The sequence below is a fragment of the Danio aesculapii genome, chromosome 13 (assembly GCF_903798145.1).
Source record: "Danio aesculapii chromosome 13, fDanAes4.1, whole genome shotgun sequence".
Lineage (NCBI taxonomy): Eukaryota > Metazoa > Chordata > Actinopteri > Cypriniformes > Danionidae > Danio > Danio aesculapii.
In genome coordinates this window covers 49,160,161-49,186,772 of record NC_079447.1, presented here as the reverse complement: position 1 = coordinate 49,186,772, position 26,612 = coordinate 49,160,161, and the positions used below count along the sequence as shown (strand labels likewise).

At 38.7% G+C, this 26,612-nt stretch overlaps 1 protein-coding gene across 1 annotated transcript; it reads right to left on the bottom strand.

Moving 5' to 3' along the window:
- Positions 1 to 938: 938 nt before the first annotated feature.
- On the bottom strand, positions 939 to 26,389 carry LOC130239629 (NACHT, LRR and PYD domains-containing protein 3-like). Its single transcript, XM_056470906.1, has 21 exons — positions 26,123 to 26,389; positions 25,605 to 25,687; positions 24,099 to 24,203; positions 20,730 to 20,828; positions 18,524 to 18,613; positions 18,355 to 18,382; positions 18,070 to 18,259; positions 14,727 to 16,557; positions 14,461 to 14,631; positions 13,200 to 13,373; positions 12,966 to 13,136; positions 11,941 to 12,114; positions 11,524 to 11,697; positions 9,731 to 9,889; positions 7,738 to 7,911; positions 7,320 to 7,493; positions 5,527 to 5,685; positions 4,388 to 4,558; positions 3,612 to 3,785; positions 2,502 to 2,675; positions 939 to 1,107 (listed from the first exon to the last, which is right to left on the bottom strand). Exons 2-21 carry the CDS (start codon positions 25,664 to 25,666, stop codon positions 939 to 941), a joined length of 4,623 nt encoding a protein of 1,540 aa, XP_056326881.1. The 5' UTR covers positions 25,667 to 25,687; positions 26,123 to 26,389.
- Positions 26,390 to 26,612: the final 223 nt, after the last annotated feature.

The following is a 26,612-nucleotide window of genomic DNA, read 5'->3' as shown; positions in this document are numbered from 1 at the left end:
TATTTACTGTGATATCATAGGTTGTAGTAAATTCTCCAATCCAAGCTCATTCTGATTAAGTACCCCTATATGTATATATATATATATATATATATATATATATATATATATATATATATATATATATATATATATATATATATATATATATATATTTATTTTATTTTTATTTTTTTTTTTGGAGTGCGCCAAATATATCCCAGGGGCTATGTTTTATTTTGCAGTTTTGTTGTTGCGAATCCGCTAGAGACCGCTGTGTACGCTTTTTCAGATCTCGAATTTCTCTTGCGAGTGCCATTCGCACCTGCTGTTCTCACGTAAATCCACCAGAGGCCACTGTCGACTGACTGACTGACCGATCGACTGACCCACCCTCCTCCTTCCCTAAACCCAACCAATAGTGTTTTCAAAAGCAATCCAGAAAAACAAAAGCCCTCGCCTGATTTTTTACCACGTTTTCAGATTTTACCATAATCTCACACTGTTATTTACTTGTTCATATAATTTTTTGCCTTTTGTTTTTGTTTTCCCCGCTTTCTGAAACCATTTTTCGGCGGACTCGAACCCTCTCTGCGTTTTAAATCCTCCGACGTATATGGCGAGCCACTGGACAAACTAATAACAGCGGAAAAGCCGTCCACATGGAGGAAAGAGGTCAGCTGGTAGCACGAAAATAAACAGAAGCCATCTGCGCCATCATACCGCCCTGTAGCATTCATTTTAAAGACGAAACACAGCCATAAGTACCTCTGGCTACATAATTCATGCTCTCCAGAAATGTATGCGGGTGTATGTTTTCACAATAAATCTGTGTTGAAATTTTCTCCAGAAATCGGTCTCTTATGTGAATTAAAAATGAATTACTTTTTGGACAAAAGATGGACGCAGTACTACTTTTTAGGTACACGGGATTAATATGAAATCAAAGTGTTGTTTGCTCACCTCAGTTCACAGTTTGAGTCCTTTGTCACATCAGTGAGCCGCTGCAGCTCTGAGTCTGCTATGCTATTTACATTCAGATCGAGCTCCTTTAAAAAGTCCAGGGCTTTTGTGTTTATCAAACACTGAGTTAAAGACGAAACACTTGTAATGCCACATTCATATAGTCTAGAGAGAGAAACAGACAAAAAGGAAGAAATCATTCGTCATTTCTATATTGATATTATCCAGGTGTGTCAAACTCACTTCTTGAAGATTCACACTCCTGAGTATATCCCTACCTACATGTGTGATCCGAATTATTGTCAAGAAATTTCAATCAATGTCCAACCTCCAATCATATATCAAATATCTGTATTTTGTGATTCACAAGTGTCGTCTTACAACAAAAAGGTAGCTGGTTCAAGCCCCGGCTGGGTCAGTTGGGGTTTCTGTCTGGAGTTTGCATGTTCTGCCCCTTGTTGGCATGGATTTCCTCCGGGTGCTCCGGTTTCCCCCACAGTCCAAAGACATGCGCTATAGGTGATTTGAATGAACTAAATCGGCCGTAGTGTATGAGTGTGTGAATGCGAGAGTCTATGGGTGTTTTCCAGTACTGGGTTGTGGCTGGAAGGGCATCCAATAGGTCTACACAAGATGAATAATAGATCACGTTTAAAAACTATGAGATGAGATTTAGCGGCAGATTCGAGATGGACTGGCTGATGTTCGGGCAGGTGTGTTCAGAGCTCCCGCTGACTGCCTGAAGCTCAGATGCAAGAATATGTTGAAGCAGCTTTCAGTGCATGTGTATGTGCATGTGTATGTGTCGTCACGTGATTTTCAGCGGTCTATTTCACAACACATCAAAAGGTATGTTTGAATACAACTATTTTTATGCACATTTTGGAATATCTTTGCTGAATACAATTTGAAATGCGCATAAACAATCAGTGTGCACAACTGAGTAGGATAAACTTTTTATAAAAAAGTGCACTACGATTGAAACATATTTATCAAATAAATTCCAGCATGTGCGTCAAAAACATAATGAGACTTTGTTTCAACAGATCATGTGATGATATGGGATGCATTAATGGACAAATCAGCAGATCGACCACATTGTAAAACATTGGAATTGTTGTTTTGGTTTTTCTAAAATCCCTCAGCCAAAGCCCGTCATCACAGTGGTTCAGTATTATCATTATTATTATTATTATTATTATTATTATTATTATTATTATTATTATTATTGCCCTATAGAAAAATCCAGCTTAAACCAGCCTAGGCTTGTTGGCTGGTTTTAGCTGGTCGACCAGCCTGGTTTTAGAGAGGTTTTGGCCATTTGACCAGCTAAAACCAGCTTGACCAGCCTAGACAAGCTGGGAGCCCAGCCAAAACCAGCTATGTCCAGCTTAAACCAGGCTGGAAACCAGCCTGGAAATGGCCAAAACCCCTCTAAAACCAGGCTGCTCGACCAGCTAAAACCAGCCAACCAGTCTAGGCTGGTTTAAGCTACATTTTTCATCAGGGTGAGAAATGTTTCAAAACTTAATTTTGATATCTGTAAGTGAATATCCCACCTCAGTCTCTCCAGTTTACAGCGTGAATCCTTCAGTACGTCACATAAATAATTCACTCCTGTGTTTTTTATTTTGTTCCCATTGAGGTTCAGCTCCCTCAGGTGCGAAGGGTTTGATTTCAGAGCTGAAGTCAGGATGAAACACTGGTTCTCTGTAATGCTGCAATGACACAGACTGAAGACAGAAAGAGAAAACACGGTGACTAAGATCTATGATGATTCACTTATTAAAGAGTTACAGTAAGCACACAATCTGTCAAATACAGTATATTTAGTCATTTACTAGATAGAAATTGATTTTTTTATTATTGTGGCCAATGGGAAAGACCAAAAGATGCTAAGCTACAGTTTACAAATTTTAACCCAGGCTCATTCTGATTACATACCCCTATTTACATATTTGGAGAGCGCCAATATGTCCCAGGAGGTACGTTTTTTGCAGTTTTTGTTTTCCCGAATCCACCAGAGGGCGCTGTGTATGCTTTTTCAGATCTCAAATTTCTTTCACGAGTGCCATTCATGCCTGCTGTTCTCACGTAAATCCACCAGAGGCCGCTGTCAACTGACTGACTGACTGACCGACCGACTGACCGATCCCCAGCCCACCCCCTTCCCTAAACTCAACAGACAGTGATTTAAAAAGCAATCCAGAAAAAGAAAAGCCCTTGCTGCAGCTTGATTTTTACCACGTTTTCAGATCTTACCGTGCTCTCACCCTGTTATTAACTTGTTTATTTTATTTCTTGCCTTTTGTTTTACCTGCTTTCTGGAACCATTCTTCACTGGACTCGAACCCCATTGTCGTGGTCAACTCATTTCAACTCCTTGCTTCTCAAGTCCACCAACATACACAGCGAGCCACTGGGAAAACTGGTAACAGCGCAAAAGCCATCCACGTGGAGGTAAGAAGTCAGCTGGTAAGCGCGAAAAGGAACGGCGTCATACCGCCCTGGAGCGTTCATTTTAAAGATGAAATGCAGCCATACGTACCTCTGGCTACATAATTCACGCTCTCCAAAAATGTATACGAGGGTACATTTTCATAATGAGCCTGTGTTGAAAATTCTGTTCATATTACTGTTAAATACATCTACATTATAATGATACTAACTATAATCTCTCCAGTTTGCATTGTGGATTCATCAGTAAATCACTGAGGTTTTTCACTCCAAGGTCTCCAAGTGGATTCTGAGCCAGGTCCAGCTCTCTCAGGTGTGATGGGTTTGATTTCAGAGCTGAAGTTACAGCAGAACAACCTTCTTGTGTGATTTCACAGCCTCTTAACCTAGAAAGAGAGAGTGAGTAGAAAATAAAACACCAGAAAACAACTCTCTATTCTATAGTCCCATCAATAGAGGAAAAGAAATGAGAACGAAGTTTTTTAGATGTTAGTTTTTTTAGTTTTAAGGATATCTATAAGCCAGTGTGCTCCAAAAAAGAGAGAGAAAAAGCTTAACTTCACAGACACCTATGAAATCTTTTGGCATATTAAAATCAAAACATTTGAGCTTGTTTTTTTCTGTTAAACACAAGAGAAGATATTTTGAAAAATGTTGGATTACCATTGAAAAACATTGAGCTGTTTTCCCACTGTGGACGTCAATAGTTTTCAATGGAAGTCAATGGTTTTCAAAGCAGGTCCAACATATTTCAAAACCGTTTTCCCACTGTGGAAGTCAATAGTTACAGGTTTCTAACATTTATATAAATATCTTCTTTTCTGTTCAAGAGGGAAAGGAAACTCATAAATGTATGGAACAACTTGAAGGTGAGTACATGGTAATATATTGTCATTTCTGGGTGAATTATCCCTTTAATATGTGATTTTTAAACTGTTGAAACCTGCTTTAATCACGTTTATTCTTCTATTTGAAGGTATTTTCTTACCTCAGTCTCTCCAGTTCACAGCGTGAATCCTTTATTAGGTTACATAAGTGATTCACTGCTTTGTTTATTTTATTCACGCCGAGGTCCAGCTCTCTCAGGTGTGATGGGTTTGATTTTAGAGCTGAAGTTAGGGTGATACACTGTTTTTCTGTAATGCTGCATGTCCACAGACTGAAGACAGAGAGAGAGAGAGAAAGAAAGAGAGAGAGAGAGAGAGAGAGAGAGAGAGAGAGAAACAATGACTCAGATTGCTACAGTGAATATTGAGTCTGTCATAAGCTACAGTACACCGTAAAAATGTTGGGTTCAGTACAATGTCACTTTATGCACTACCTGACAAAAGTCTTGTCGTCAATCCAATTTTTAGGGACAACAAATAAGAACTTGACTTCTAGTTGATCATTTGGTATCAGAAGTGGCTCATATAAAAAAGGCCTCTAGATTAGGCTTATTTTACGAAAATAAAATATGATCATGCCTTGATGTTTAATGATTTCATTAGGACAGTAAGGTCTGACTTTGCTTTGACAAAAGTCTTGTCACTTAACAGAAATAATGTCCAGTATAGAATATAAAGTCATGGTGCAGTGGAGAAAGAATGAATATTGTGTCTGACGCCATCATGAGCTTGGAGGACTGCATCCATACATCTCTGCAATGACTCAAATCACTTATTAATAGAGTCATCTGGAATGGCAAAGAAAAGGTTCTTGCAGTTCATCAAGATTCTTTGGATTCATCCTCAATGCCTCCTCCTACATTTTATCCCAGACATGCTCAATAATGTTCATGCCTGGTGACTGGGCTGGCCAATACCTTGACCTTCTTTGCTTTCAGGAATTTTGATGTGGAGGCTGAAGTATGAGAAGGAGCGCTATCCTGCTGAAGAATTCACCCTCTCCTGTGGTTTGTAATGTAATGGGCAGCACAAATGTCTTGATACCTCAGGCTCTTGATGTTGCCATCCGCTCTGCAGATCTCTCGCATGACTTGTATTTAATTGTGTTTTAAATGCCTGCATAATTTTAATACAGTGCTCTTTTTGTAACAAAAAAACGAAAATACTGACTAACATAATAAATGTTTTCAGTAATTTCTGTTAAAAGTACTGTAACACTTTAAATGTCAAATATACTCACATGAGTGTGTTGATCCGACAGTGTTTATCCTGCAGTAGAGCAGCCAGTTGATTCACTCGTGTGTCTCCAAGCTTTTGTCCATTCAGATTCAATTCATTCCCAAGTAACGGATTTTGACCCACAAACCGACAGGCTTGATCTGCAGCGGGACTCAAAAACCTAAAGACAGAGAAGATCAAGCAGGAGACCCACTTCTGCACCGCATTCGTTAGCTGCCCTCCGTTACAAACTATACTACAATATGCAGTGGCATTCTATAGAAACAGTTGTAAATATTTATTACACTAATACACTTTAGTATGGTTCAAAAGCTTTTTACTATAAATTATTATTCTATTTTAGCTGAATTACTGGTGTGTGGGACCAGCGCAGTGCTTTGAAACAGCAGAAATGTATGTAATCAATGCCTAATCTCTCGCTATACACCTTACTAACCAATGAGGGTGCTTAAACTTTTGAATCAAAATTCAAAGCAGTCACGTGGGTAATGGCCAAATGAATCAAGCTCTGGTACACTGCTTCACTGCGAGATGTATCATCTTTTCTATATATGCTTTGAAGCCTCGGTGCCCAACAACACATCACTAGGATTTACCATTACACCATGTCCTAACAATATGCAATGCAACAAGCAATTTGTCTGTCTGCAGCAAACACAACGCAGCACAACAGAAACATTTATATACCAGCCACTGCACCCCCAACAAATGGTAAAGCATTTTAATCTCATCACTACTTTCTTTTTGAATACTATTATACCTTTTTACCATTATTAATAGGCTACTGAGTTACTGATGTTGATGGGTCACAGTTCAGACTTTACTTTTCTAACTGCTGATAGTCTGCTAGTTATTTTATTTTTGAGATCTGAGGTAAACTTTGTTGCTGCTTTCAGTAGTATGACAATAAATGTCATTTAAAATGATATTAAACTCACATTAATATCATTTGGCACTGAATAAAGCACATAATCGGTACCTGAGGTGAACATTGTCATAGTTTTTTATGCTGTTGTTTTGCAGCGACGTCGTGAAAATATAAAGCATTTTTAAAATAGAAATTTCACACTCCGCTGTCATTGTAGTCGGAGACAGAGGTGAAGATCCACGTAAAGAATAGTCAGGCAGGCCAAAGTCAAAACAGGAAAAGACAGGAGCATGCAGGTAATCCAAAGCGTAGTCAGAAAAACAGGCAGATGGTTGGGACAGGTGGCAAAACATCATAAACAATAAACAAAGCAAAGGTCAAAACCACGAAAGGCGAAAACTAGGATAACGCTTCGTTAATGCACTCTTACAGATCACAAGACTCAGTAAAGTGTGTGTGAGTGAGATGCATTATTGTCCCGGTTATCAGTTCATCATGAGCTTCCAGCTGTGTGTGAGTAATCAGAGGGCATCAGGAACTGGTGTGTGAGTGCAAAAACTTCTGGGAGTTGTATTTCATATAGTGGCGGATGTCTAGTTCTCCAGCGATCTACAAATGCTAGATAGCTGGGGATCGTAACAGTCACAGATGGTTTGAATGAAAATGAATGAATGGAAAAAGTACCTTTTATCGCATGTTTTCAAAATCACGATAATCAATCACTGTATTGGAAACAATAAACCTAACTGTCAGAAAATGGTTTACCCTAAAACCGGTTATCATGACAACACTAGATGATAGTTTACCGTAGCAGTAACATCAACTGGTCGTTCAAAATTCTGATGCTAAAATAATTTGTTTCACAAGGTTTTTGTTTCAGAATATTCTGATAAATACTGATATTTGATCAGTATAAAAGCTCTCACCTCAGTGTGTTGAGCTGACAGTTTGGGTCTTGTAGTAAATCGTTGAGCTCCTTCACTCCTGATTGTCCAGGATCATTTCCTCTGAGATACAGCTTTGTCAGGTGTGAAGGGTTTGATCTCAGAGCTGAAGCTAGAGCTTTATAACCTTCTTCTGTCACACTGCAGTCTGAAAGACTACAAATATGTCTACTATTAATTTTTACACATAACACAGCTTATCTACATTACATGACACACATATTGATGAAATACATTAATATAAAGCTACCCCGCCACCCAAAAGAAAAACATGGACTCAAATCACAGAATTTAATAGTGTGTAATATAATATTTGAAATGAGAATAAAATGAGAATGCTTTATAATCAGATTATTATATATATTTTTTCAAATATAAAAATAGGCAAATAAATACACACTCCAGTTTCTCCAATCTGCATTGTGTATTTTCCAACAGACAACAGATCTTTAATATTCCTGTGTTTCTTAGCTTATTTCCACTCAGATACAGCTTTTTCAGGTTTGAAGGGTTGGAATTAAATGCTGAGGTCAGAGCGGCACAACCTTCTGCAGTAATACTGTTATTATTCAGTCTGAAGGGAAAGAAAAACAGAAAACATTCTTTAGTTTCTTTACAAATTTACAATAATAAACAACATTGGCAGTGCACTGACAATATATAAATGTCATATTTCAAATTAAGGTTGTCAAAAGTATTGAGTTCGGTACCAATCAGTATTGAAATTTTAATAATGTCCATTTCCCGCTAACATTTGAGTGAATTCTTAAACACAGCTGACTGGCGATTGTGTTCACGTGCTCAACAGAAATGATAATGATGATGAAAAACCTTGATTTGTCACATACACTTTTATATGTAGTGAAATTGGACCCCCACAACCACACACAAACATCACACATTTCAGGGGAAGACTGGTCAGACAAGAGGTAGCTTTAATAAAGAGGAAATAAGATACATTAGGGAAGAGGGAGGCGAAAAAAAAGTCCCTCTCAGACTATCCTTGAAGAAGCGCAGTGTGAGATCAGGGAAAAAAGTCTGATAAAGGCAGCAGCCATATGGTCCCGCAGGCAGGGGTGCTGGTCACAGACCTGCCAACCCACACCGGTGGGTGAAAGCACATGAAGGCGTGGGATGCAGGGTTATGTAGTGACTGTCTATCTGGAGCTGTGTACGTGTGTGTGTGTGTGTGTGTGTGTGTGTGTGTGTGTAAGCCTGTAGTGTCTCAACAGGTGTCCTTGGAACAGGGAGCAGGAATTCAGAGCATCTCTTTATCTTGTTCTCTGGGGGAAATTGTTCGTCTCCAGCCGAGGCTGTCTGGCAGGAGTGTCACATAGAAGCAGAAAGAGAAAAGAAAAAAGTTTTCCAAATTTGGGTCAATATCTGCCAATTTTGCAGATATCTTATGTCCGTCACTGGGCTTTAGGTCTGTCCAAATCTCGCTGCAAAGCCGCCAATTTCTGCCTGATGTTTTCCAGTTTGTGGTCTATAACTACAGTCTGATTAGTAAAAATTTGACTCACCACCGTTTCAATCCAGCCGGCCAGCTTGGTGGGGTTTTAAGCCGCACTGACCACTTTTATCAATCATTGATTCCCCAGAGCCCTGCATAAGCCCACTAGCAGAAACCTTGTTATCAAAGTTTCGAATAGATAGACATCTTCAATATCCTCCAGGGACAGAGCAGCCAGGCACATGTCGCGCCACTTCTCCCACCCGTTCATTATGTATCCAGCTTCAAACATTCCCGCAGGACAATTGGGTTCCCCCGAACCCAGACTTCTCTTTGAGAAGATGGTGTCAATTGCATTCAGAGACCAGTTGATCAAATCCATAATTTCTTATTGTTTAGAGAGCCGGGCAAGGAGCTCCTCAGAGATAGAATAAGACTAGGCAAGAGGAATGAGGTACAGAGAGATATGAGAGAAAGGGGAAAAAAATCTGACTACCCTTTCCCGATAACCAAAGATGAAGTCAAAGAGGAATGACTGTGATTGGCTGTGAAGGTCATCGCTTCACCACTTTTCACTGTTGTTCACCAAGTGCAAACACAGACACACAGACCCTGTAGCGTTTCAAAGTTCGATCAGCTGGTCTATTAAATAAGCTGGCATATGGGTAAACCGCTGATGGATTAGCTGATCTACGCAGCTTTGACATACTCCAGTGTTTGTGCATTTGCACTTGGTGAACATAAATGAAGAGTGTTGAACCAATGACTTTCACAACCAAACACAGTCATATCTGTAGAACACGTGAACACAATGGCCAATTAGCTTTGTTTAAAAATGCACTCAAATGTTAGTGGAAATGGATGTTTTTAAAAATGGTACCGAAGATTGGTACCGAACTTGATACTTTTGACAATCCTATTTCAAATACATTTTACTCACATGAGTGTGTTGATCCGACAGTGTTTATCCTGCAGTAGAGCAGCCAGTTGATTCATTTGTGTGTCTCCAAGCTTTTGTCCATTCAGATTCAATTCATTCCCAAGTAACGGATTTTGACCCACAAACTGACAGGCTTGATCTGCAGCGGGACTCAAAAACCTAAAGACAGAGAAGATATAGCAGGAGACCCACTTCTGCACGGCATTCGTTAGCTGCCCTCCGTTACAAACTATACTACAATATGCAGTGGCATTCTATAGAAACAGTTGTAAATATTTAATACACTAATAAACTTTAGTATGGTTCAAAAGCTTTTTACTATAAATTATTATTCTATTTTAGCTGAATTACTGGTGTGTGGGAACAGTGCAGTGCTTTGAAACAGCAGAAATGTATATAATCGATGCCTAATCTCTCGCTATACACTTTACTAACCCACGAGGGTGTTTAAGCTTTTGAATCAAAATTCATGGAGTCACGTGGGTAATGGCCAAACAAATCAAGCTCCTATACACTGCTTCACTGCGAGATGCATCATCGTTTTGATACATGCTTCGAAGCCTCGGTGCACAATAACACATTACTAGGATTTATCATTACAGAATGTCCTAACAATATGCAATGCGACAAGCAGTTTATCTGTCTTCACCAAACACAACGCAACACAACAGAAACATTTATATACCAGCCACTGCACCCCCAACAAAATAGTACAGGATTTTAATCTAATTAATAATTTCTTTTTTTAAATACTATTTAACCTCTTTACCATTATTAATAGGCTGCTGAGTGACTCATGTTGTTGGTTTGGTCCCAGTTCAGACATTCCTTTTCAAAATAGCTAGTTTGCTAGTTATATTTTATTTCCGAGATCTGAGGTGAACTTTCTGTTGCTGCTTTCAGTAGTATGACAATAAATGTCATGTAAAATAATATTTAAACTCACATTGATAGCATTTAGCACTGAATAAAGCACATAATCATTACCTGAGGTGAACATTGTCATAGTAGTTTATGCTGTTGTTTTGCCGTGACATAGTGAAAATATAAAGCATTTCTAAAATATAAATTTCACGCTCCGCTCTCATTGTAGTCGGAGACAGAGGTGAAGATCCACGTAAAAGAATAGTCAGGCAGGCAAAGGTAAAAACAGGAAAAGACAGGAGCATGCAGTTAATCCAAAGCACAGTCAGAAAAACAAGCTCATGGTTGGGACAGGTAGCAAAGCAACAAATAATAAACAAAGCAAAGGTCAAAACCACGAAAGGCAAAAACTAGGATAATGCTTCGTTAATGGTCTCTTACAGATTATAAGACTCAGCAAAGTGTGTGTGAGTGAGATGCATTTATAGTCCTGGTTATCAGTCCATCATGAGCTTTCAGCTGTGTGTGAGTAATCAGAGGGCATCAGGAACTGGTGTGTGAGTGCAAAAACTTCTGGGAGTTGTATTTCATATAGTGGCGGATGTGTAGTTCTTCAGCGATCTAGCATTTGCATAGATGGTTTGAATGAAAATGAATGAATGGAAAAAATACCTTTTATCGCATGTTGCAACGTTTTCAAAATCACGATAATCAATCACGGTATTGGAAACAATAAACCTAACTGTCAGAAAATGGTTTACCCTGAAACCGATAATAATGACAACACTGGGTGATAGGAGTTTATCGTAGCAGTAACATCAACTGGTCGTTCAAACTTCTGATGCTAAAATGGTTTGTTTCACAAGGTTTTTGTATCAGAATTAATATTCTGATAAATACTGATATTTGATCAGTATAAAAGCTCTCACCTCAGTGTGTTGAGCTGACAGTTTGGGTCTTGTAGTAAATCGTTGAGCTCCTTCACTCCTGATTGTCCAGGATCATTTCCTCTGAGATCCAGCTCTGTCAGGTGTGAAGGGTTTGATCTCAGAGCTGAAGCTAGAGCTTTATAACCTTCTTCTGTCACACTGCAGTCTGAAAGACTACAAATATGGAAAATTAATTTTTCCACATAACACAGCTTATCTACATTAAATGATACACATATTGGTGAAATACATTAATATAAAGCTACCCCGCCACCCAAAAGAAAAACATGGACTCAAATCACAGAATTTATTAGTGTGTAATATAATATTTAAAATGAGAATGAAATGAGAATGCTTTATAATCAAATTATTATATATATTTGTTTCAAATATAAAAATAGGCAAATAAATACACACTCCAGTTTCTCCAATCTGCATTGTGTATTTTCCAACAGACAACAGATCTTTAATATTCCTGTGTTTCTTAGCTTATTTCCACTCAGATACAGCGTTTTCAGGTTTGAAGGGTTGGAATTAAATGCTGAGGTCAGAGCGGCACAACCTTCTGCAGTAATACTGTTATTATTCAGTCTGAAGGGAAAGAAAAACAGAAAACATTCTTTAGTTTCTTTACAAATTTTGTATAATAAATAACATTGGCAGTGCACTGACAATATATAAATGTCATATTTCAAATTAGGGTTGTCAAAAGTATTGAGTTCGGTACCAATCAGTATTGAAATTTTAATAATGTCCATTTCCCGCTAACATTTGAGTGAATTCTTAAACACAGCTGACTGGCGATTGTGTTCACGTGCTCAACAGAAATGATAATGATGATGAAATACCTTGATTTGTCACAAGCCCACTAGCAGAAACCTTGTTATTAAAGTTTCGAATAGATAGATATCTTCAATATCCTCCAGGGACAGAGTAGCCAGGCACATGTCGCGCCACTTCTCCCACCCGTCCATTATGTATCTAGCTGCAAACGTTCCCGCAGGACAATTGGGTTCCCCCGAACCCAGACTTCTCTTTGAGAAGATGGTGTCAATTGCATTCAGAGACCAGTTGATCAAATCCATAATTTCTTATTGTTTGGAGAGCCTGGCAAGGAGATCCTCAGAGATAGAATAAGACTAGGCAAGAGGAACGAGGTACAGAGAGATATGGGAGAGAGAGAAAAAAATCTGACCACTTTTCCCAATAAACAAAGATGAAGCCAAAGGAGAATGACTGTGATTGGCTGTGAAGGTCATCGCTTCACCACTTTTCACTGTTGTTGTTGTTGTTGTTGTTGAACACGTGAACACAATGGCCAATTAGCTTTGTTTAAAAATGCACTCAAATGTTAGTGGAAATGGATGTTTTTAAAATGGTACCGAAGATTGGCACCGAACTTGATACTTTTGACAACCCTATTTCAAATACATTATACTCGCATGAGTGTGTTGATCCGACAGTGTTTATCCTGCAGTAGAGCAGCCAGTTGATTCATTTGTGTGTCTCCTAGCGTAAGTCCACTCAGATTCAGTTCTTTCAGCAATAATGGGTTTTGACCCACAAATCCAGACACAAACTGACAGGCTTGATCTGCAGCGGGACTCAAAAACCTAAAGACAGAGAAAATAAATAAGGAATCAGATCAATTCATCATATATCAAATGACATCTCACCTCAGTGTGTTGAGCTGACAGTCTGGGTCCTGTAGTAGATCGCTGAGCTCCCTCACTCCTGATTGTCCAGGATCGTTTCCTCTGAGATCCAGCTCTTTTAGGTGTGAAGGGTTTGATCTCAGAGCTGAAGCCAGAGCTTTATAACCTTCTTCTGTGATGCTACAGTTAGAGAGTCTACAAAGAAAAGATGGAAAATGTGTATAATTCCATATAGCACAAGTAATTAAACAACTGCACAACCCATAATAACATCACACAAAGATTTCAGGATAGAGAAAAGAGAACACACTCCCATCACCATCAACGAAACACCAGTTGAGAAGGTCAGCACTTTCAAGTTTCTTGGAGTCCACATCACTGAGGATCTGACATGGACTGCTCACAGAGATGCAGTGCTGAGGAAGGCACAACAATGCCTCTTCTTCCTCAGGCGTCTCAGGAGGTTTGGAATGAGCCCCCACATCCTCCGCTCGTTCTACACCTGCACTGTGGAGAGCATCCTGACTGGCTGCATCACCACCTGGTATGGAAACAGCACCAGCAACAATCACAAATGTCTACATAGGATTGTGCGAACTGCTGGCCGCATGGTAGGAGGTGAGCTTCCCTCCCTCCAGGACATCTACACCAGGCGGTGCATGAGGAAAGCCAAGAAAACTATCAGCGACTCCAGCCACCCAAACCATAGACTTTTCTCTCTGCTACCCTCAGGCAGACGGTTCCGCATTATCCGGTCATGCACCAGCCAACTGAAGCAAAGTTTCTTCACACAGACTATCAGGCTGATGAACACTTAACACACCTCACACAAACTCTCTCCATACCCCTCACTGCATACCATCAAGATGTAGCATGAACACACAATACTGCCAAGAATAATTTGTGAAAAAAGTAATTTGATTTGATCACTTGGAAACAAATGGGATGGCAGTGCAGTAGTGCAGTGGGTAGCACTGTTGCCTCACAGCAAGAAGGTCACTGGTTTGAGCCTTGGCTGGGTCAGTTGGCATTTCTGTGTGGAGTTTGCATGTTGTCCCTGTGTTCATGTGGGTTTCCTCCAGGTGCTCCGGTTTCCCCCACAGTCCAAAGACATGCGCTTTAGGTGAATTGGATGAACTAAATTGACCATAGTGAATGAGTGTGTGTGAATGTGAGCATGTATGGGTGTTTCCCAGTACTGGAACGGCATCTGCCGGAATAGTTGGCGGTTCAAACTCAAACTCTCAAACTCTTGGAAATTGTGAACTGTCACACAACTTACCTCAGTATTTCCAACTCGCATTTTCCATCCTTCAGTCCTGTGCAGAGCAGCTTCACTCCTGAATCCCGTAGATTATTGTTGTTCATGTTCAGCTCTTTCAGACTGGTATCTGATTCAAGAACTTTAGCCAGAGCTGAACAACTTCTGTATGTTAAGTTACAACATTTAAGCCTACAATGACATAAACAACATCACAGAATTAGGTTAAGAACATTTACAATTCTATATTCATATTGGATATATACTGAAAATACAAACTGACTTACAGAGCCCGTTTGGAGGTTTTGATGACTGGTGATAGTCTAATGAGACACTCATCTGATTTCTTGAATTTATGAAGCTCAAACTCCTCTAACTTCTCCTCTGATGTCAACAACACAAAGGCCAAAGCAGACCACTGGGCAGGTGAAAGATCAACAGATGAGAGGCTTCCTCTGCTAAGGTGGGTCTGAATCTCTTTAACTAGAGTTTGGTCATTCAGTTCATTCAGACAGTAGAACAGATTGATGGATCTCTCTGGAGTAATATCAGCTTCAAACTTCTGTTTGATGTACCTTACTATTTCCTCTTTGCTCTGGTCAATGTCATCTTGCTGTGTCAAAAGGCCTTGTAAAAGGTGTCGATTGGACTTGAGTGAAAGTCCAAGAAGGAACCGAAGGAAAAGGTCCAGGTGTCCATTGTCACTCTCAAGTGCCTTGTCCACAGTAGTCTTGAGCAAATCAATCATGGATTGATTTTGGTTTCCCTGTTCTGTAGAGTCTTGATCAAATACACTTTTCTTGTTGGTGTCTAGAATTAAATGTGCATAAAGAGCTGCAATAAATTCTTGAACGCTCAAGTGAACAAAGCAATACATGGTACCAAGAATGATCCCTGTTTCCTTCTTAAAAACTTGGGTACACATGCCTGAGCAAACTGATGCCTTATAGACATCAATACCACAGTCCTCCAGGTCTCTGTCATAGAAGATCATGTTGCTTCTTTCCAGTTGATGAAATGCCAGTTTCCCCAATGAAAGAATAGTGTCTTTGTCCCAGGAAGCATCTGGTGTGTTTTCTCCATTATACTTTCGTCTGCTCTGAAGGTTTTGAAAGCGGAGAAAGTGTGTGTACATCTGTGTCAGAGTCTTGGGAGTGTCTTCAGTATTTGATTTCTGCAGTGTTTTGGAGGCAACACCAGCCTGATTGACGATCACATCATTATTCTTTTTCTCCTCTAAAATGTTCTGGAGCACAGTGGCTGAGATCCAGCAGAAGACTGGGATGTGGCACATGATGAAGAGACTTTTTGATTTTTTAACATGATCAATGATTTCTTTGGCCTGAATCTCATCTGTGAGTCTTTTTCTGAAGTACTCCTCCTTTTGTGCATCATTGAATCCTCGAATCTCTGTCACCCGGTCGATACAGTCAGGAGGAATCTTACTGGCAGCTGCTGGTCTAGTGGTGATCCAGATGAGAGATGAAGGAAGCAGATTACCCTTGATGAGGTTCGTCAGAAGAACCTCCAGAGAGACTGCTGTCGATACATCATGACAAGTCTCCTTACCAGCAAAGTTTAAAGGAAGACGAAATTCATCCAATCCATCAAGGATGATCAGGACTTTGAATTGATTCCTTCTTGTAAGGTTCAGTCCTTTTGTCTCTGGGAAAAAGTGAGTTATAAGATCCATCAAACTTAGATTTTCTTTCAACTTTAAGTTCATCTCTCTGAATGGAAGAGGAAATATGAAGTTGATGTCTTGATTTTCTTTTTTTTCAGCCCAATCCAGAACAAACTTTTGCACAGAGACTGATTTCCCGATGCCAGCAACTCCTTTTGTCAGTACAGTTCTGATCTGCTTGTCTTGTTCAGGTGCTTCAAACAAACGTTTGCATTCAATCTGAACCTCTTGTGATTCATGACGTCTGGAAGCAACTTCAATCTGTCTCACCTCATGTTCAGTGTTGATCTGTTCACTATCACCCTGAGTGATGTAGAGATTCGTGTAGATGTTATTCAGAAGTGTGGAGTCTCCTTGCTTTGCAATTCCTTCAAACACACATTGAAACTTCTCCTTCAGATTACATTTTAACTTAGGAATGGCGATCAGCATATCTAGACATAGGAACAAAAAAGATCATTGCATCATGTAAGAGTGCACATTTTATTAATTGCATATTATCTGACCTTAGCCATACACCCCAACATGCAGTGCTTCCTCTACATTCATTCTGTCATAGTGGCAGTCACACCATCTCTTTCATCCAAAGCAGGAAGACTTGTGCTTATTTTTGTAAAATGTTTGTAAAAGTCTTTCTATGTGTTATATGGGAATATACGTGTTGAATTTTGTTTTAATTGAGAGTGTAATGAAGTTGATGGCCACTTGATTATTGGGAAGAAGGAGGTGGAGAACCGACCAACCCTTAAATAATTTTAATGAGAAACTAACATTTATAGGATTTTAGGATTTGGAAACATTGAGGAGAGACAGAGGAGACAGAGATTCTCCAAACATGCTGCTTCTTGGTCCTCAACCAGCTGGGAGACCCTCATTCATGGTGCCTGGCAACAGCAGGCTTCAGCTCTCGGCAGACGGCGGCGACTTCCCCGTATTTTTCCGATGGTGGTAAGCCCCCGTCTCCTGCTACTCCCCATCCTCCAGGTTGTGGTGGACGGCGGCAAGTTCTGTCCTCCCAGCAAGCTCCTTCAGTGTTGACCTCAAACTTCAATGGTGGCAGACCTTGCTTCTCCAACTCAATGGCACAGTGAACTTCACTCAGTGGCGAGGGCTCTCTGACAGCGCGTTCCTCCTTCCTCCCAGATTTCAGCACCATTGTAATGAAGTTGATGGCTACCTGCCCATCGAGAGGAAGGAGGTGGAGAACTGACAAACTTTTAAATAATTATAATGGGCAAAAAATAAAACAAACAAGCGTCAGCTCCTCATGGAGGATACCGTCAAACTGAAAGGAAAAGTAAAACATAAAGTGTCCAGGCCTGGTTCTCTTCCACTGCTGTCTCTTTTCCTTTTATTATCCAGAGCTCATCCATGGGACTTTAAAAAGTCCCCTTTTACATTACTTTGTCTGTTTTCGCCACTATTGCATTGCATGTATGAGCTTATTATCAACTGCGCTCTCCATATAACCACCACTGACAAAACCCTTGCTCTAGCTCTGATACAAGCTTTATCTATGAATAAAACCTAAAAAGCACTATAGTGTTCGAGCGTTCTGCATTTCTCTGAGGTAATTATTGTAATGATAGGTGTATATGATGAATTCAAAATGTGAAGCCGATAATTTGGTTCTTGTCACATATGGAAGCTGCATGGGGGTCCACCTGCGACTTTGGTGCCATTCGTATGGGCTATTAGCACAATTAATACTGCCCAGCGCATCTCAGCGGCTCATAAGTAATAAGAAATATTTGTAACTGAATGCAAGTATGTTCAAATTTGTATGCTTGCATTAAACCTAAAATTAAATTATTTTGTAAATTCTTGAAAACACACTTCAGCCACAATGTTTACATTGTAGGAAGGAAAAGTCTTAAAAACCAACACGATAAAGATAAAATCATGATTCCCCCCACCTCCTGCCCCCGGAAAATTATTTTTTTTACCTTTAAGAGTAGCAGCAGCTTCATCTTTTTTCATCTCTCTCAGGAAGTGGATTGTGAGATCAAGAGCTGCTGCTTTGCATTTATTCCCATTAATGTAGTTTACAATGTCTTGTGTGCATTCATTTTCTAATATAAACTTAAACTTTTTTAGTTCACTTTTCACAAAATTATTGATTTTGTTCTCAAGTTTCTGTAAATGAAGCCAGAAGAAAGATTATTTAACCAAAATTTAAATATAATTTTGGTCAAGGTATATTTGATTTATTCAATAGTTAAAATGTTTACCTTGAAGACTGAATCCAAACAATTAGGCCTGTTAAAATGAAAGAGAAAATAAGCATTTCCAGGACAAATATTAAAGAAATCTATTTAGAAATAGAAAAACATACTCTAAAATCTTTGTCTATAATGTTTTATGATAAGGACTCATTGAAACACTTTTACAAACGAATACCTTTTGAGAGATGAGCGTGTTTCTTCACTGAGGTTTGGCATGTGTTCATCCTCTGACGAAGAGCTGAACACACGTGAACGTGATCTTTTCCTGATGACATAAACAAAACAAAAACACAGAGATATGAGAACAAAAAAAATCATTTAATTTTAGTCTTAACTTTGTCTCTTTTACCTGTCTCATTTGAAAATGGTTCAATGTCGCAAATGGTAACTAAATATAGATACACTGTAGTTGTGTTTTTGTGCATGTATGATCATCAGCCGAAGTGGGGAATAAAACAAATATCAATATTCTCATGCTCCATATGAAAACAGGGTTCCTGCACATTTTTTATATTGAAAATTAAGGCTTTTTAGACTTTTTTAAGACCTGAAGACATAAAAATTAACACCCTACATTGCAATTTCTTTTGTCAAGGTATTGTAAACAATAATTACATAATATTTTTGAGTGTTTCTCTGCTGGTACTATCATCATTATTATAGTAAGTCTATTTTTGTTTTATCATAGGCCATCGCTATCTCACAGCAATTCATAGCTTTGATTTTGTGGCTAATTCGTCCAATCTCATTCGTACAATTAAGTACGATTTGCTCATCCCTCAATGACGGTTGGGTTTAGGGGTGGGGTTGGGTGCCACGCCTCCTTTTTAAATCTCCGTTTTTGTACGACTGAACTTGTACGAATTAGTCACTAAACTGACAAAAGATACAATAATTATGTTTCCTCATGAGATTAGGCTGCATAGTCAGAATTTATACCAGTATATTCCAAACGCTCATGCCAACATGAACTGAAAGAGGAGTCGAAAGTTAGTTTACTATGCAGAACTGTTATCCAATAATAGCAGGTGTTTAATGAAAATAAACACACAATTTTTTTTACTTCCTAGCCTTCAGAGCAGCCCACCTATAAAAACATGCAAACTGCCATTAGGTGGAGGCAAATCAGTCTTGTTGTAAATAAATCACCCATTCAGTTGATTTGTTCAAAATAGCTGATTCATTCAGAAATGAAGCAAATAACTCTATTTAACTGTGACTTTACTTGGAACTTCAAAAATCGAACAAAATTGTGTATAAAATCTTAGTAGCTTATTATTAACTTCTTGTTTAGTGAACTGTTGCATAAAATCAATCATATTTGTAAATATTAAAAACAATATACAGGTTTATTTTGTGGCGATGAGAGGTTTAACATCCACAGACAGACCGCCCGCCTTCTGAGTCCATATATGGAAATTCCTCAATTATGGAAAATATAAAAATGGGTCAATAGTGGGACCCGGGGGGAGAAGTGAGGAGGTGTTCTGTGGGTTGGTTGGAGGAAGAAGATGGTCTGAGCGGAAGTGAAGGTGGAGCGAGTTTTCCAGAAACGCGACTTGCCAGAATCACGGAGTGTCCTGATAAAAAAGGTGATCGATGTTTTTTTTAAGCGCAATTGTACTAATCTGCACTGTAAGTTATCTTGCTGGATCGTTTACAGAGGAGTACCGACTTGTATCTCCAAACGCCAACCATCGTAACTTTGAGTTGTTAATCAGTAAATCTTGAGTTACCTAGATGTTTTCTCCGTGAGTAAGAGTCTTTCGAATCTGCTACGTTCACGTCTAAAATCTTCACCTCAAAACATCGTATCCTCCGGAGGCCAATCATCTGTGGTGAGAGCTGAAATCCTGGTACTACCAAAACTAGTTCATACAGTCTCCACAGACACTCGCACAACACACTCAATTCCCCTTGTGTGAGTGTAGATTTTGAATTCCCCTGTTTGTTTGTTAGCATTGAATTCTTGGTGGTATCTGCATGAATTCTGGTGGCATTTTTGTATCAAGTCCCGCTAATACAAATTCTGCTTCTAATAATTCAGTTTGACAGGTTGCAAAGAAACAACAACCCATTGTTAGGCCTTTTTCATGTTAATGCAAAAAAATGCTCTGAAATATAATCCTTCAAACTATTTTATTTATGTTATTCTGTTGACTGAAGGCATAAACATCAGACAATCAATATAGAGTGCTGTTCAATCTATTTTGGGATTTGTAGTGTTGTAGTGGTATTGGGTTAACCATTCAACCAAACCGAGGAACCAACGTTCTTTTCACAACTGCACACAATGATGGAGTAGAGTTCAGTGAATTAATTACACAAGTTCTGCTATATTCAATTGTGCATATTGCTATTATGTAAAACATATGAAATACCTTTTGAAAGACACTTTATTCCCACTGAAGTTTGGTGCGTTGAAATCTTTTGAGTTGTCACTCTTCATAGACACACAGCTGGACACACCTGATCTTTTCCTGATACAACATACACAAAAAACAGTCTCATGAAATGCAGTACAGTTATACGTTTGTCTATATATGACCAAAAATGGAAGGCTATATTCATATTTGGTAGTTTTTATGGTGAATTTAAGCCTGATAGTGGCTGTCTGTGTAACTATTATTGTGACACCATGTCATAACAACAAAAAACATGACAAGATTCTAGTGACAAGCAATTTGTCTGTACCAAATGCTGAACAACAGAAACATTTATTGGAACATTCCCCTTCATTTGACAACTCCGCTGAAGTTAAACAGTTTTACCATTTTTAATATCATTCAATTAATCTTTGTCTCTGGCAGGATCACATTTAGCTTAGCTTAGCATAGATCATTGAATCGGATTAGACCATTAGCATCTGACTTAAAAAATAAAAAATAAAATAAAAGAGTTTGATAATATTCCTAAGTGGCTGTCTATGTAATTGTATTACTGTTACAACATGCCCTAACAATAAGCAACACAAGATTCCCATGACAAGCAATTTGGCTGTACCAAATGTTAAACAATAGAAACATTTACAGGAACACTCCCCTTTTGGGGGGAAATACACTCATTTTACAACTTCCCTAAAGTTAAACAGTTTAAATTCATTCAGTTAATCTATGTCTCTGGCAGGATCACATTTAGCTTAGCTTAGCATAGATCATTGAATCGGATTAGACCATTAGCATCTCACTTTAAAAATTTAAAAAAGAGTTTGATAATTTTCCTATTTAGAGTATAATTCCTAGCCATATTAACCTTACTTTTTATAATCCATCGGTCTTGTTAAATGCAGTACAGTTATATGATTTTCCATATATGACTACAGACGGAAGACAATATTCATGTTTGGTATTTTTTTATAGTGAATTTAAGCCTCATAGTGGCTGTCTGTGTAAATGTCTGTGTATCTGTTGTTTCTAACAACAAGAAGCATGACAAGATTCCAGTGACAAGCTATTTGGCTGTACCAAATGCTGAACGACAAAAACATTTATAGGAACACTCCCCTTTTTGGGGGGAAATAGACTCATTTTACAACTCCCCTTAAGTTAAACAGTTTAAATTCATTCAGCCAATCTATGTCTCTGGCACAATCACATTTAGCTTAGCTTAGCATAGATCATTAATTGCATTAGACCATTAGCATATCAAAAAATTCAAAATAGTTTGATAATTCTCCTATTTAGAGCTTGACTCTTCTGTAGTTACATCAGAAAATTAAAAGTTGCCAGGTCAATATGGAACTATACAGTTCTAGGAACTATACTCTCATTCCTGTGTAATAATCAAGGAACTTTGCTGCCATAGCATGACTACAGCAGACACAATGATATTATGCAGTGCCTGAAAATAGTCCCGGCGACACAGTGACACAGTGGCGTAGGTAGTGCTGTTGCCTCACAGCAAGAAGGTTGCTGGTTCGAGCCTTGGCTGGGTCATTTGGCGTTTCTGTGTGGAGTTTGCATGTTCTCCCTGTGTTCACGTGGGTTTCCTCCGGGTGCTCCGGTTTCACCCACAGTCAAAAGACATGCGGTACAGGTGAATTGGGTAGGCTAAATTGTCTGTAGTGTATGAGTGTGAATGAGTGTGTATGGATGTTTCCCAGAGATGGGTTGCAGCTGGAAGGGCATCCGCAGCGTAAAATATATGCTGGATAAGTTGGCGGTTCATTCCGCTGTGGCGACCCCAGATTAATAAAGGGACTAAGCCGAAAAGATAATGAAGGAATGAATGAAAATAGTCCCCAGCTAAATAACTAGGTAACAGCCCTGCGTATAGCTGCAAACAGCCATGGTACGGCTGCAAAGTTGAACTGAAAACTGACAGTATAATTCCTACCCATATCAGGATAGAACTTTTATTTTTCCATCTGTCTTACTACTCAATGTAACTACAGAAGAGTCAAGCTTTAAATAGGACCTTTATTGAAACTCTGGTCATTTTTGAGCGAGATTCTAAAGGTCTAATCTGATTCAAGGATCTATGCTAAGCTAAGCTAAAAGTGCTCCCGCAAGACCTGAAGATTAGCTGAATGGATTCAAAAATGGTAAAACTCGGCTGTTTAACTCTTGTAGATTTGTAAAATGAACCTATTTCTAAAAAAAAATAGAAAAGAATAGTGCACTGCACTCCCAATGAAATAGATAAGTTTATAATTAAATGAATACATAATAAACCACATTAGCATTATTAAAAGTACATGTTGAGTGACTGATGTTGTTGGTTTTCGCTACAGTTCTAGCAATCATGTTTAAATAGGCTTGTTATTTATCTTATTTTCTACATCTGAGGTAAACTAGCTGCTTTTGTATGTCATGAAAAACGCTATTCAATCACAATCATTCAACCACAGCAGTTTATGATAGGCTCATTCTGAATATGTAGCCCTATATATATATATATATATATATATATATATATATATATATATATATATATATATATATATATATATATATATATAAGCGCCAAATACGTCCCAGGACATACTTTTTTTTTTGCAGTTTTTGCGAATCCACCAGAGGCCGCTGTCGACTGACTGACTGACTGACCGACCAACTGACCCACTCCCTTCCCTAAACTCAACCAATAGTGTTTTAAAAGCACCAATTGACCCACTTCCCTGAACCCAATTGACTGTTTTCAAATGAAATCCAGAAAACGAAAAGCCCTCACCTGATTTTTTACCACGTTTTTAGATTTTACCACATTCTCACCTTGTTATTTACTTGCTTATTTAAATTTTTTTTTGCTTTCTAGAACCGTTCTTTGCCGGACTTAAACCCCATCATCGCGGTCAGCTCTTATCTGCATTTCAAGCCCACCGACATACGCGATAAGCTACTGGGCAAACTGGTAACAGCGGGAAAGCCGTCCACATGGAGGTAAGCGGTCAGCTGGTAAGTGTGAAAAGGAACGGCATCATACCGCTCCGTAGCATTCGTTTTAAAGACAAAATGCAGCCATACATTCCTCTGGCTACATAATTCGCGAGCTCCAGAAATGTATATAGCGGTACGTTTTCAGAATGAGCCTATGTTGATTTATGCTGTTGTTTAGCCATGACTTAAAAAAGAAAATTGAAGATATCTTCTACAGCGTGTCACAGCATCATGTTGCATAGCTATGACATGGTATTATGAAGTTAAACAAAACAATGGTCATCAGACATATTTTACATCTAGTCACGATTTAGCACACACTATTGTGAAACATGTAGGTAACACAATGCTACAATTGAAAACATGAAATACCTTTTGCGTGATTTTGTATTCATACTGAAGTTTGGTATGTCACCATCCTTTGAATGGTCACTCTTCACAGACACAGAGCTGGACACATGTGAACCTGAACCTTTCCTAAGGACACAAGAAGGTGAGAAACATTACTACTTACAGTGGTGTGAAAAGGTGTTTGCCCCCTTACTACTTTCTTATTTTTTGCATGTTTGTCACATTTCCCAGAGATGGGTTGCAGCTGGAAGGGCATCTGCTGCGTAAAACATGTGCTGGATAAGTTGACGGTTAATTCCGCTGTGGCGACCCCGGATTAATAAAGGGACTAAGCCGAAAACAAAATGAATGAATGTTTGTCACATGGTGGCTCAGTGGTTAGCACTGTCGCCTCACAGCAAGAAGGTCGCAAGTTCAAGTCCCGACTGGGCCAGTTGGTCTTTCTCTGTGGAATTTGCATGTTCTCCCTGTGTTGGTGTGGGTTTCCTCTGGGTGCTCCGATTTCCCCCACAGTCCAAACACATGCGCTATAGGTGAATTGGGTAAATTATATTGGATGTAGTGTATGAGTGTGTGTGAATGTGAGTGTGTTTGAGTGTTTTCCAGTGCTGGGTTGAGGCTGGAAGGTCATCCGCTGCGTAAAACATATGCTGGAATAGTTGGCGGTTCATTCCACTGTGGCGACCCCAGATTAATAAAGGGACTAGAACAAAAAGAAAATGAATGAATAAATCAACTTATTTTCAGTAATTTACCTAAAGGTGTAGTTTAGTATGAGCTTCCTTTTTCTGTTATACACAACAGAAGATATTTTAAAAAATGTTGGAAATCTGTAACCGTTGAACTCCAAAATTTCCAACATTTTTTAAAGTATCTTCTTTTGTGTTCAACAGAAAAAAACACTCTCAAGCATGTTTGTATTAAGTGAAGGTTGAGTAAACAAAGATACATTCATTTTCTTTCGGTTTAGTTTCTTTATTCATCAGGGGTCGCCACAGCGGAATGAACCGACAACTTATTCAGCAAATGTTTTACACATCCATACACACTCATTCACACACATACACTACAGCCGATTTAGCTCATCCAATTGACCTGTAGCGCATGTGTTTAGACTGTGAGGGAAACCGGAGCACCCGGAGGAAACCCATGCCAACACGGGCAGAACATGCAAACTCCACACAGAAATGCCAACTGACCTAGCCAGGACTCAAACCAGCGACCTTCTTGTTCTGAGGCGACAGTGCTAACCACTGAGCCACCACGCCACCTGAATAAAAATACAATTTTCAGTTTTTAGACAACTATCCCTTTAAGTCTCCACATACCTAGACCCAATAAAGCACTGCAAAAAACTGTAAAATTTTATCTTTAAATGTTCAATTAAACCCTTTTTATTGTGCGTATTATATTTATAATTGTATTTTATATCAAACATTTAGGAAGTTTAACGTTTTAGTTATGCAAACATTGAATAATTCTTTGTGATTTGTTAGTCAGAAGAGTAAAACCATAAACATGTCTCACCTGTGGCTGTGTTTCTCTGAGGGCCTCATCTCTGGAGGGTCTTTTTCTCGCTGCTCTGACATACTGCAGCTCAGCTGACAGCCCTGGGAAAACAATAAGCCACTTAGTAAAACCTGGTGATAACTGTGTTACAAAGATTAACCTTCTTCAGAAAAAAAGTTTAAGACCAAATTGTTATGAAGACATTATTACATTTTTAATGGTAGAAAAATCAGTTTTTGACATAAAAATAAACCAGTCTCTGTACATGGCTGTGAGCAGTTTTGTGGTGCTTGGATTTTACAAATACTATTATTGCCAGTGCCACAATAATGACTCAAAATGGTGCTATTGTTCAAATCACATGTAGTTTCATCTTAAAATCTAGTGAAAAAACGGACATTTCTGAAGAATGACCCATTTAGCGGCTATAAAACCTCTTCGATTTCACAAAAACACTGGTCAAAATCACGTTACAAAATTCTATGTACAATATGTGAATAACTCAAATAATTGCTATAGATAATATAAAAACTTACAGTCTTGTCTTAAAAGACTATTTAGAGGTCTCCCATTTTAATCACTCGTTTTGTTTCTTGTCACGTGGTACGAATCCAAAGCGGGAAAAATCCCTGGTAAAATTCCTCCGTGTTAAACGCCTGTATTTTTGTAAACGTTCACTGTAATCTCGATTCTTCACATGTCCATTGGGACAGATTAGATTATACAGATTATATATCCGCAAAATTGATACTTAGTTTGGTTTGGGTTAAAGCGATGAACAACTCTGCACATGGATTGAAGATTCTGCTTTTACTTTCGTTTCAGCTTGTTCTTGATGTTTACTTTTGGAGAGAAACATGTTCACATCGCCACCAACTGGACTGGAGCAGGGATGTTTAGCTTAATTGTAATTATTTATTTATTTATTTATTTATTTATTTTTATGTCCTTACTGCGGTCTGTAGCACAATGACTTACTGGATCAGAACATAGTGGACATTGTAATGCTCACTATGGTAACGCTCA

What these genes read in the sequence shown, in the direction of transcription:
- LOC130239629 (XM_056470906.1), bottom strand. Translation starts at nt 25,666, where the DNA reads ATGTCAGAGCAGCGAGAAAAAGACCCTCCAGAGATGAGGCCCTCAGAG. An exon ending in AAAACCTCCAAACGGGCTCT is followed by an intron (nt 14,632 to 14,726) that starts GTAAGTCAGTTT and finishes ATGTCATTGTAG; the next exon opens with GCTTAAATGTTGTAACTTAA. An exon ending in TGTCAGCTCAACACACTGAG is followed by an intron (nt 9,890 to 11,523) that starts GTGAGAGCTTTT and finishes CTCTGTCTTTAG; the next exon opens with GTTTTTGAGTCCCGCTGCAG.